This window comes from Nymphalis io, chromosome 6 (genome assembly GCF_905147045.1).
Source record: "Nymphalis io chromosome 6, ilAglIoxx1.1, whole genome shotgun sequence".
In the NCBI taxonomy this organism is placed as follows: Eukaryota; Metazoa; Arthropoda; class Insecta; order Lepidoptera; family Nymphalidae; genus Nymphalis; species Nymphalis io.
Window position 1 is genome coordinate 2,708,236 of NC_065893.1, and position 14,004 is coordinate 2,722,239.

Consider the following 14,004-nt stretch of genomic DNA (forward strand, 5'->3'; position numbering starts at 1 on the left):
TTAATGTATATAAAAAGGTTAATGTTAAATACCTGTAGTTTCGGTATCAATATTTATGTAACTTTATAAAATTAACGAGTTATGTAATTTGTAAGAAAATAAAAGTAGGTTTTGATACAAAATCAGTGTTGAAACTAAAATAACCATCCCACTGCAAAATTTTTTTTCGCAGACTTCGGTTAAGTCACGTATAACGCGTGGACTACTGGGCCACTGGCTCACAGTATAAGCACACAATGAATCCTGATTACGTTATTTATATATATTTTTTCCAAAATACACTTATTTGTATATAAAACGGCAATATCTCCTCTTAACAAACAATGTATTATAAACATTTTATTTATACTCTTAATATTATTATATATATAATAGTATAATAGTAGTCTTAATAAACATTATATATATATATAACAAAATTTACAATGTATATATATATATATACAATATATATATATATATATATATATATATATATATATATATATATATACATTTTTACAATGTATATATACATATATACATTGTAAATTTTGTTCAGGTGTTTTATATTGCAATGTTTTTTTATCGGGTTTTTTATAATATGATAGGGCTGACATGCATATTATTGTAAAAGGGGTTACAAACTAACTGTGCATAGATACTTGTTTCTAAATTATTCTAAAAATCTCTTAGTAAAAATAATAGAAACAGCCTGTTAGCCCACTGATGGGATATGCCTAATCTTTCTTTGTAGAGGTTTGGAGTTTAGGTAAACACGCTGGTAAAATGCGGTTTGATGGATCCACATGTAGCAGAAGTTCAGTGAAATTAGACACAAGCAGGTTTCGTCACGATACTTTGCTTTCATGCCAAGCACGAGACGAATTATAAACACAAATTAGGCAGATGAAAATTCAGTTGTGTTTGGCTAATTTTAAGTCCGCGACCATCGGTTAAGTATCACGCGTTCTAACCTATGGGTCATCCCGGCTTATTTCATACGAGTCACATAGTAGTTAAATCTCTAAATATACATATTTATTCTTTCGCTATATAACTCGTCGAAACGAATGGAATTTTAAAAGACATTCTCTTCGTATGAATCAAATAAAACTATGAAACATACATAATATTATGTGTCACGAGTAAATAAATCGATTAGTATCATTGTTCAATAGTGCCAGTTTTTTATTAATTCGATAGCGTTATTGTTAACTACGATTTGTATGGAATGAAAATAACGCCGTCTAGGGACAATAATCGAAATTCCATACAAATTTTTCCATAAAAAATTAATATTCGTTTTAAATTTAGTTATATGTAAATGTAAATATTTTTATTATGTTAAGGTTTTCTTTCCTTTAAAATCAAATCTTATTGACCTGCAATATGGCGGCCGCTTCTTTAAAAATCGTTATATATTTGTGTATTGTCGTAATAGTAATATAATAAGGCTATACGGACCAAGCGGATTCGATATTAGGACCGCTATTGTCGACCCCACTGCTAAAATTTTACGCTAAGCTGGAGGGTTAAATAGGGGCATTAGTAATTCCTTGCAAACAAACATGATTACTATTCTTAAAAACCGGACTGAAAAAAATATTACTTAACAATATTACAGCAACACACTCATTAATAGAGCTATACTTATTGTGTGCGAATATATTTTTTTAACGGAAGTAAGCGATATATATTTATCAAGCGAAATGCACGCTAGCTGGATCAAATGATTAGAGGTTGGGTGACGATTTTACAATTGACTTCAGGTTTATTGACATAGAATTTCCTTTAGACATTCGTCCAGCACGAATTAGTACTACGCCTTCGATTTCAATTGTTACTAATGCAATAAAGCTTATGCATTTGTTTGTCTGTACAATAAGACATCAGCTGATAATAGATAGAAACTTATCTATTTAGGATATTTGACAAGATTTATATTCAGAGTAATTGTAAAGCTACCACCGATTATTATGTAAAAGTGAAATTAATGAAAATCAACAAATAACGAATCTTACTAATTTCAAGTTTATAATATAGGAGAAATATCACTGACAATTTTAGTAAAATAGACTGTTGTTGATTTTGACAATATACAATATTTTTTGATGTGTATATCTCAGCGCTTGCTACACGGTAACGGGGTTAACTGAGAATTAACTTTGAAAGGGAGGAAATGGGAAATTTGTATGAATACCCGTACGAAGTTGGTACGGGAAGTGTGTTAAAAATAAAGCCTTACCAAAGGACCATATTTTTTTTATTGAGTGAAGCTATTGAAGAAAAAGGGATTCTTCCAAATCATAAGCATCAATATATTATAGTGTGATATGTGAGCTTATAGTCAGCCAGATTATTGCCTGTATAGATAATATTAAGGTTATAAGTAAATGTATTTGTTATGTAAATATACAGAAAACGCAGATCCGGTAAGAGTTCGCTTATGTCACGGAATTCCCAAAACAACGTTATTTCGAAATAGCCTGTGGTGACGGGGACAGGATATACTGATAGTCATTTTTTTAAATATTATATAAGTGGTTAGATTGGCAAATGAGCCCCCTGACGGAATTGATCACCACCGCCCATAGATATTGGCATTGCAAAAAAATTTAACCATCTTACAGCGTGAAAGCATCACCAATCTTAGGAATTAAGACGATATCTCCTTGGGCCTGTTACACTGGCTCACTCACTCCAAACCGGAACACAATACAACTAACAATACTAGCAATTTCTATTTGGCGGTAGAATTTGTAATGAGTGGGTGGTACTTTTCACGAGCTTGCACAAAGTCCTACTATCAAGTTATTTTTAACAAGGTATGATTTTGAGGAAAAAAAATGCACAAATTAATAAAAATAAGAGAATACGGTTAGTAATTGTAATTCCTCAATTAACTTAACATTTCACGATAAATGAACTTCGAGTTTTACTCGGCATTCAATTTCATCTGGTTGCCTGCCCGAGCCCTGTTCCACGAACGATCATCAATTACCACTTTCTTAAAGTAAGACCAGTCTCGTAAAGAAATTATCCGACGTTACACATTATAGTAAAATAATATTTAGCGAAGTTTATGTTACTTTACTCGCAAGTAATTTATTTTTGATTCAAATTTCGTTTAATACATTTCATTTCTTCAAATCAATTAAATAAAAACCATAGGAATGGACAATTACATTTTAAGGGTACGTTACCAATTAAACAGACAAATATTTATCCTTAAAAAAGTCACCGTTTTGTTTTAAAATACTTCAAGTGAAACACGACATTTGTTTACAGATAAAACAGAAACTTTTGTCGATAAAACGTGTTGGCAACAAAAAAGTTGTGAGTATTGTCGGGAATCGGTTTCGCTATATCAATAGTGTTAGTAAAAAAATTTTATTCGACGGATCACAGTCGTCATCTCATTTACCGCAAACATCGCTGTTTAGTTCCGTTTTACCTTTTCGGACACGTAACAGTTGTCTGTCTTGACACGAGGTTGTATACCTACTCTTATATAACGTCGTCCTCATTATGTTTGTCCATTACGAGATTATGTCTCGGAAGTAGAATGAGCCGACATAATAATGTTTTTAGATACAACGTTATATTTGTTTTTCTTTTTATATATATATTAAATTTATCTGTTACATTGAGTGTTTATTCGATTTAACTAAAATGTAATTTTTTTTTGTTTATAGCAACACTGATACAGATTATTTAACATAAATAAAAAGTAGGACATACTTTTTTTAAATAATATTAATGCCGCTATTGACGCTTCAAATACTTAATGATTATAAAATTGTTAATTTATTGATGCATAAATAGAAAAATTATTTTAAATTTAATTAACATTTGACATTTTAATAATGTTGGTATTTTGCTATTTTATCGACTTTCCTAAAATATAAAAAAAAGAAGAACAGTCAAAAAGTTTTTTTAAAATTAAATTTCTTTCTCTTTGTAAGAGGTTAAAATACCAGCCATTAACATTACCGAACGAATTGTATTACAAGAGACTAATGATATTTCATAGTCTTGGCTTAGTGGTCGATATATTTTACAAAAGCGTTCATATATCCAGTTGTCTTTTCCGGCTTTGGTATATGTAGTGGTCATATAATATTATGATTTAATAACGCATATTTTTTTATATTCTCAAGGCTTTATGAACTATTACTACACTTTCAAAATAGTTTTTTAACGGTTAAGATGTCCATCTGATAATTACTTATATCATATATATTATTTGACAATATTCTATTCTCATACTAAGTGAGTGGATGAAAAATCTGAATCTGCGGGTCACGCTGAATCCAATAGTCGATTTTTCAATAATTTTGTGTTCAATAGATGATTACTACTACGACATTAGATAGATATTAGCTACGACGACAGAAATTGAATGTATAACATTAAACCACTTAAGAAAGGTACCCGATGGTACCGAATGAGAAATCCGTAATTAGCTAAAATGTATGCATCCGAGGCTACGGGAATCAAACTAGTAGTATATCAAAACACAGGTAGTTCTATCTATATCATAGAGCACTGGTGAGTTAGTGACGTGTAACTTTCTATCAATAATAATAACTCGTCAGTATATATTATGACAAATGTTGATAATTTGTTGTTACACAAACAGTGATATTCAGAAAGCAAAACGGATTCACTTTCGTTCGACGTACGGTTACGTTACAAGTCGATGGCCGAGGTAACCTGGCATACGACAAGGAATGAGGTTTACGAAGTTACTATATAGAACCAGTTCACACCGGTTCGTCGTTCTTAATAACGACGCTTTTTATTTGTGACTTTAAACTTTGCAACATTGAACAAAATAACTTGTATGAACCAATACTATAGCAATTGAAACATAATATTAATAATAATAAGCTAAGTAATTTATTTTCATTACAATTAAGAAATTTGTTAGAACGCTTGAATTTTATGATGATTGCGGGTTTTATGAGCTTAATTTGTTTTTATAATTCACTTAATTTTGAAAACATCGTGGGGAAACATGTATGTGTTTAATTTCACTGAAATTATGCCACATGTGTATCCACCAACCCGTGGAGCTCCGAGACGGAATAAGCTCCTAACCTTCAGAGGGGGAGGAGGCTTCAGCCCAGCAGTGAGACATTTAATAGCTGCTATTTTACGTTTCATTTTAATAAAGTTAGTTTCACTTGGGATAGTTTTCAGTAAAATTAATTTATGTAATATAGATAAAAAAAATATGACCAATGAATAATATATTCGTCTTTTGAGATTTGGAAAGTCATTATTTGAAAATTTTGAATGGTATCAAGAATTGGAATACCAAGTTCCAGTCCAATTTGTCACCGATCGATTACAAGGTACCAGGTAGGTAGTAGACGTAGTGCTGGGAAAAGTCGCCTAGATTAGATGGCCTGGAGCTTATTCCAAGATACGCCTCTAATGCGGATTGATGATACATGTTGCGAAATTTCATCCGACGAGCATGAGATGAATTTGAAGAAATATCTAAAAGCACATCAGTTATGTTGTAAGCAGGTCTAACTGGAACCACGTTAAGAAATTGTTTTGTATTGTTTGTATTTGTATTGTATTTGTTTATTGATTACTTTATATGTCTTAGAACAATAAACACATTTGAGAGGAAGACGATTAAATGCAAAATAAAGATTGCTTGGTAATCGACATTCACCAAGATTGATTGCATAAATCATAAAAAAATACAAACTGTGTCAAACGTGAATGTACATAAATACCTTAATATTAGTTCCTCATACATATATTCTATCTCTAGTTTTACGGACGTCTTGGAAGAATGTTTTTTTTTTAATTTAATTATAATCATATGCAAACAATTTGGCACAAGATTTTTAGCACTGCAATTATTAAAATATATCTAAATCGTCGATGTAGATATAAATGATAAAAATTATAAAATTTATAATATTATGTATGTTACGTAACTTAAACAACAACAACAGATGTACACAGATTAAAATCGTTTCTAAGCATCTTTGAAAATTTGTCTTACAGAAAGAATTCAAAATTCTTGTATGAAATCCAAAAATAGCTTTTAATATAACAGAGTTATTTGTATTAAATAAATTACATATACTTATATTTTTATATATTTTACTTATATTAAATAACAAAAATATTTCACTGTTGAAGTATATAGCTATTTATGTTTCTTTCTATTTATAAAAAGGCGGCCAGAAAAAGATTTTTTTGAAATATATTAAAAGTATTATAGTCGTTAAGGCTTCAATGACTTGTTTCTAAAACCTTCTAGACGAATGAGTGAAATGTGAAAGTAACCCAAAGCGATGTGTTAATACAAGAACATATGTGTAGACATAATATTACGCACACTTACGTGGAGTTAATTGTTCGATTACTATAAAATAAATCCTGTAATTTGAAGAAGGATAGATTTAGCGTTCCAATTTTAAATTTAAAATAACAAAAATAACGTTACAGATTATCAAAATATAATTTGCAACACTGACAGTAAATTAGACGACCACTAGTAGCGCTTGTGGTTTCATCCGTTTTAAATTTTGATTAAACAAATGCTGTTTTCATACACTTTGCCATATCGGTTGAATAATAGATTACTGACAATGTTTATACGGAACCGAACCGATAATATGATAACATATACCGTTATGTCAAAATCAAAAAACAAATTTATGACAATAGTCGATAATTAAGTTAAGAATAGGAAAATGGAAAAACGGCAATGATCACGCTTCGATTCAATTGCGATAAAATAAAAATTTGTTAGTAGAATTGGTCCCCAGACTACCAAACAAAAAAAAATCGTTAAATCATACTTCCTGTGAGAATTTAATACATATATTATAAGGAGTAAAAAAATATCATTAAACGCTTCAATTATATTAAGATCATATTTTAAATTTGGAAGTACAGATTAGTAATAGTTAGTTTATTGATTATATACGCAAATCGACTTTCAATTGTATCCTTCAAAACCACCACACTCTCTTAATATTTCTGTATATGTATGATAAATTATTATTGCATGTTACATAACCCCAAAAGGTCATCTAAAAGGTTATTAGGTAAAATCAATTATGCAATTACAAGAACGATAAATGGAATATATATTCGAATCTAAATAAAAGTCGCTGGTTGGAATCCAGACTAACTTTAGTTTGCTACTACTGTGTTTCTTAAAATCATCACATCGCTGATAAAACACAAGGAAAGAAATAACTTGATACAGATGTATGAACAATCCATAGATCCGTAAATTAGATCTCCGATCTGGCTCTGAAGCCTATTAATAGAAGAGTACTATTGATCATATCATCATACTACTGGTCGGTGGTATGCTGCCTGATACTTAGTAACTATAAAACTTTAACCCAATCTGGATTTCTTAGAAATTTTGCCACTGAATAATATTTTACTAACTATAAAAAGTAAAGTAACAACCTGTAAATCTCCTATTAGTGGGACTAAGGTTCATTTTGAGACGAGGGCTTGGAGTTTATACCACCACGCTGCTCCAATACGATACGATTTTCATTCACCACATGTAGTATTCGTCACGAAGTTTTCCTCTGCACCAAGTACGAGATGAATTATAAATAAAAATTAAACACATGAAAATTCAGTGGTGTTTGGCCGGATTTGAACTCGGAAACACCGATTGATTCACATCTAAGCACGGGGTCATCACGGTTATTTATCTGTATGATTTTTATTTATAACTATTATATGTATAAAACATACAGACAAATAATCAAATAAAAGTTTTTGTATTACAGCTCCAATTTTATTAGTAGTAACTTGAAAAAGCCGTGAGGTGTTAATATATGGGCTAAGATTGCGGATTCATACTCGGGCAAGCTGAATTTTCATGTTTTAGCGTGGCGAAATAAGGTTCAAACCTTCTCCTCAAGAAGAAAGGCCAATAGTGGAATAGTTGCAGGGTTATTTACTTTAAAAAACAAGAGTTAACTATGTGTTTGACGATATAAAAAATAACACATAACTTAAAATATTGTATATTTTTATATATTGACATCTCGGTAACAAAATATATGAATAAATAACACGAAGAAAACTTCATTGATTGCTAATTTATTGGAACGATGAAATTTAGCGAGTTTCTACTATGACAGGTTTATTAAGGAAAAACACACATACTACAATGAGAAATTTATTGAAGCTATTGTTGATGCCGGTGAATAACACGCCATGGGATTTATATGGCTTTTTTTCGAAACTTTCAGAACTAGCTAAGTTTAAATAACTTGTAAAACTTTCCTTGAAAAAACTTATGTATTTTGAAAATTTACTTCCTTATTTTATAAAAATTGTATTGCTTCTTACATTTAAAAAAAAGCAAATTGTTTTAAAAGTCATAGACAATCGAACGTTAGTTGAATATAAATCAAATACCTTGATATTACGCGTGTTTGTCATCCTGTATGTGTTACGGCGAAAGTCACTTTACACCCAGTTCACTAAAAATCTTCACAAACACAATGAATTAAATAAAGTTAAGCTTAAAAAAGTATTGATGATTTAATTTTTTTCAAAATGGCAGATAGTATTGGCGCCAAATTTTTATTACGTAAACTTTCTCGCGCGCGATTGTGCGCGTGCGTCGTCGAGCAGTTGCTGTCACTCTCACCGGTCGGTCGTATGGTTTTTTCTTTTTATTTAAATGGCAATCCCCGCTCTTTTTGCAATGAGAATTATCGCATAATATCGTATTATCAAACTTTAAGTAGGACATCGATGAATTAATCGAAATATTTATTGTATAGTTCGAAAAAACATTAAATTGAGCAAGAAATCGTGTACGGCAAAAATATATTACTATAAGGACTTCTTAGACAACGTATATTAACAGTCTTGTTGATCTAGTAGCTAGCTTATAACGACACAGAACTCGAGGGTTTACTACCTTTAACGACCCAAGCCGGGGTGGGTTGGGTCGTTAAAGGTAATAATTTTTTCAGATAAAAAATTATCAGTATTAGTCTGGATGTTGGGTGTGTGGACAATCCTACCTCGGGAAGCACGTTAAACGGTTGGTTCTGCGTTAATTCTATCCGGTTGTAGGAATTCCGTCCTGTTGGATTATGAAAATCAAGTTGAGGATTTATGTTTGCGCACACATTTGTGCACTACAATATTTCCCGCGCTGATGGTTAATAAGATTGGCCGCCGTGACCGACATCAACCTGGAGGACATCACGATGACCAAGCGGGTCGTTTTGTTCTACATGTTGATCATAAATCATTACTATGCTGTCTTTATAGAAGTATAGCAATTCTTATCAAATTAGTGTACAGATAAGTGCAAGAGAATCTGCACTTCAAATAACATTTTCAAACAACACCGCAAATACGGATGGTATTTGCGGTGTTGTTTTGTTCAATATGAAATTTTAAATTAATTTACATTAATTTAAAATTTCATATTGAACAAAAAACATGATTATGTATATCTGAAAATAATAGTAGATTTAATTTTTCAATTCCTGTCTTTTCAAACTCCTATCAATTCTAAAACCGCATTATTTTTTATAATTTTATGTAAAAATTGCCGGTAGGAATAAGCGTATTGCGTCAATGTTTTATTGTGAATCAGCTCGGTTAATTTTCTGGAGATTAAATCAAAATTATTTAATGAATAATATAAGCACCTTAATATTTAATTCGTTATTTGTTTCACATAATCCTGCCCATTTTTTTAATAAGCCTCGATTATAAGCAATATTCGAGACATATTTTTTGGAATTTTTTAATAGGAACGTAATGCTAATTAACGTAAGCGTAATAACGTAATTTTTAGGAGGAATGCTATGGGTGCCTCTTATTAACTCTTCGTTTTTACGGAGACGCGTTATCGCCTGCTCCTTTACTCGCTAATAATATTAAAGAAAAAAAGACATTAGGTATACTTTTAAAAGAAATATTAATTTTATTCTTTCATATATAATAATAAAAAAAATTACATAAGTTTCTACTTATATCTAAAGCAAGATAAAGGCAGAGCAAAAATTAATTAAAATTAAAAAAAATCTTAAAAGTAAGGAAAATTTTAATATTGAAGATCTAAGTTTTAATAAGTTTAGTTTGCGATTGATTTCATAAATATATTTATAATAGAAAATTGATTGTTATTTTTTTACAAACTATTAATAAAGGGATTTCGCGCATAATTACTGTTTAAATAGGGTAAACTTAGAATGGTACTAACCATAAGTTTATTGCCGGCTATCGTTAAAATAGATATTCCAAGCTATGCTCTTATCGCTTTGCTTGACGATTATATATTATTACATGTGACAAAGGTCTATCTCAATATAAAGTTTTATTATATAGATTCAAAGATACTTGAATCACTTTTAATCAAATAAAATGTAAATGTACTATATTAAAATATTATAAAGAAAAAAAAACCCGGCAATACCGTGTTTTTAAGCCAAACGTCATTGCATCTCGCTTCATATTATAATTATGCTAAATAATGCTATAATTCATATTATATTTATAAGATAACCGAGCGAAAGTTTAAGACGTAATTCTTATAATGTTAATATCGTTTTGTGTAACCGTTTTGATAGACTTTTTAAATTAATATTAAAATTTAATGTTTCAAATTAATTTCATATTTAACTAACAATCCATAGTTAATATTATATATATTTTTTATTCTTTTTATTTAATCATGAAACGAAGGAATTAAAATTATATAAGTTAAATTTTGTAATAATTTATTAGTTTATAATTTTTTCACTCACTCTTCAAACCGGAACACAACAATATTAAGTACTGCTACTATTATTCAATGTACTTGACTATTCAATATAATATTTTAAGCATTGGTATATGAATATTCTTCACGAATATACGATAGGCAGGCACACAAACAAATATGACAAATGGTAGTATCTGTAACTGTCCATATATAAGGCTTTCAATAGACACGCTCTAAATTTCACAACGTATAGCAGCCATCTTGGTAAAATGACAGCTGTCAAATTCAACAAGAATACTTATTTAGTCTTGATCTTTCACTATGGAAGACTAAACACTTAAAACGCTATAATAGTTGAAATCTATCATCAAAATCAGTGCTCTGTTCCCCTGACATTCCATCCGTTGCATCTAATTTATGGCGTTCGTGGCCGAACTGTAGAGACCACAATCTTTCGTTTACATGTATACATTTGAAGCAACCGAGTTGGTGGTTGATAAAGCAGTAGGTCAAAGACGCAAAATCGTTAGTGAATGTTGTTCCCATTCGGGACAGTGTGCGAGAAATCCTATCATAAATCCTTGTCCTTTCCGCGTCGTGCGCAAGAGCTTGGTTTTTCTGCAACGTTAACTTAACGTATTATGCGTCGAGACTTGGGTTTTAACCATATAAAATAAAATTAACTACAGAAATAAAGCCCAAAGACCACAACCAGCGCCATGTATGCGCTAATAAGGCTTTCGAACATTTGGCGGCTGACCATTCGGCAAAAATTATACTTCATATATAATGTCATCGAATGACTTTCAAAATAAATAAAATGTGGCAACATCATTTAGAAACGTTGTATTTCAATCGCTCTTAATGAAAAACTATACATTTTATACACATACATGACTGAATGCACGTCCCGAGTTCCGTCAATGCTACCTTTCCATTCAAAAGTAAAGTTTACAGACTGTTTTGGCTGTGTGACGTGGTGGACAAAAAAAATTATTATTATATTGTAAGACTCAGTCCGATTGTAATAATATTAAATGTAATATGAATTATTATTAAATATTACTGAACCTACCTAAATGAGCTTGCACAAAGCCCTACCACCAAGTAATTAAAATACTAACGAAATATATATCCAATTACTAATAACATTACTTAAACTTTTTCCTTTACAACATTTCTGTACATACAAACATGTTATTAATTATTGCATAATTAACTTCAAAGTATTGCTCGGGTTTTACAAATTACTATCCTTAAGGGAGTTTCACAAACGTTCCACATTTAAATCGATTCGTTATCGTAAACGAATCGCATCCTTTCCTACATCTGACTATGCAAGAGTTGATTGGATGCACTAAACGTTGGAAATCTGTTATTATGTAAGTAATTAATGAGTATTAAGATCTTCTAGCTTATTTCTTGTGGAGTGTGTTAACAGGCTTCAACCAGGCTTAGTCAGGCTTAATCTCTAAATACATGCATACGTGCATACATGCCTCTAAATACACAATCCACAAGAAATTATACACAAACAATTATAATATATATTCTGCTACAAAAAATAACGAAAACAATATTAATGAAATAATTGGTTATTAATATATTATTAATATAATAACGTTTAATTTTATTAGAACCGCATATTGAGTGATATTATAAGTGATATCTCTTTTTAAAAATGGACCAATACAATATGTCGCCGATTACATATTATTATAATAGTTTTATCAGATCACAGTGTAGTTGAATATTATCAGCATTACTTACTTTTGATACATGTAACCTAAAAAAACATTTTAAAAATTATAATCTGATTTTTTGATCCATTATAAGGTTCATTATCTGTATTTTTTTTAAATAATGTTTCCATATCATAATATAGTATTTATTTAAGAACAGTAGAGTTTGCGTATATATATATATATATATATATATATATATATATATATATATATATATATATGTATATTTTATTCAAAAAAAAAAAAAATATATATATATATATATATGTATATTTTATTCAAAATCATTTGGTGATAGGGCTTTTTGCAAGCGAGTCGGGGTAGGTACTCACGACTCATCACGTATTATATAATCAAACAGGGACAGTGAGTGAGCAACTACAGGCTCTTAGTTCTCAAGGTTGGTGGTGCATTGGTGATGTAAGGGATGCTTATTATATCTATTTTATTTAGCACCCAAATAATAGAACGTCACAGTTTAATAAACAAGGAAAAAAATTTAAGCAATCTCCTATTTTGAAATAGCAGATGTAAATTAATTCTTTGACATACAATAAAAAAAATATTTTGATATCATTGCATATGTTAAAATCTTCTCTGTCTATGCTATAAATTTAAATCCTGGTCGTAAAAAAAAACTAATAATACTGGTTATAGAATTCGATACTTAAATATCTGCGTCTTTTTATATAATCTGCGACCAATGAAGTTGTGACCCGTGAATGCACTGTTAAACTACAAAAATAGCCAGCTGTCGAACAGCCGCCTATTCCCCAATGAAGCCGTAGCTAGCACCAACGCCCGCTCCGGAATCCGGGGCCGGGCAGGTTTGCTACAACTGAGGCAACGTAACCATAAAAAAGTCTTAAGACCTTATCAATGATTTTGCCTCCATCCTTATCACTTGTATAGTGCGACCGATATAAGCTTTTTTTTGTAAAATCTAAAGCCTATATTTATACTTGGAAAATATGTAAATCCGCTACTGTCAAAGGGAGTCAGAAATGTTCTCTTCCGAGTTCATGAAGGCTCTCACGAAGATGTAATGAAAATGGAGTACACGCACAAGCTCTTTATACTTGTTGCTAATTAAGGCTTTATTAGAAATATATCCAAAGAAAAAAAAGTCGTAAATTGTCTATAGTTTCATCTAGCTACGTGTGAATTCGGTCTATGCTGGATACCTCTGTAATAAATAACACGTAAATAATGAATTGATAAATAAATAAGACAAATAACATATAGAAATATAAAACAGGGCTTACAAGCGGAAAATATTGATAGCCAAGAATAAACAAATATACATTTTTTTTTTATAGAATAGGAAGGCGGACGACCATATGGGCCACCTGATGGTAAGTGGTCACCAACGCTCTTAGACATTGGCATTGTAAGAAATGTCAACCATCGCTTACATATCCAATGCGCCACCAACCTTGGGAACTAATATTTTATGTCCCTTGTGCCTGTAATTACACTGGCTCACTCACCCTTCAAACCGGAACACAACAATATCAAGTATTGCTGTTT

The 14,004-nt window shown here is 30.6% G+C and overlaps 1 protein-coding gene across 1 annotated transcript in view; it reads right to left on the reverse strand.

Annotated features, from left to right (window-relative positions):
- Positions 1-8,486, reverse strand: part of LOC126769169 (uncharacterized) — a 31,288-nt gene extending 22,802 nt beyond the window's left edge. The window contains exon 1 of the mRNA XM_050487797.1: positions 8,416-8,486. Coding sequence (XP_050343754.1) covers positions 8,416-8,439 — 24 coding nt within the window. The 5' untranslated portion in view covers positions 8,440-8,486. The remainder of the gene's footprint in view (positions 1-8,415) is intronic.
- Between the last annotated feature and the right edge of the window lie 5,518 nt (positions 8,487-14,004).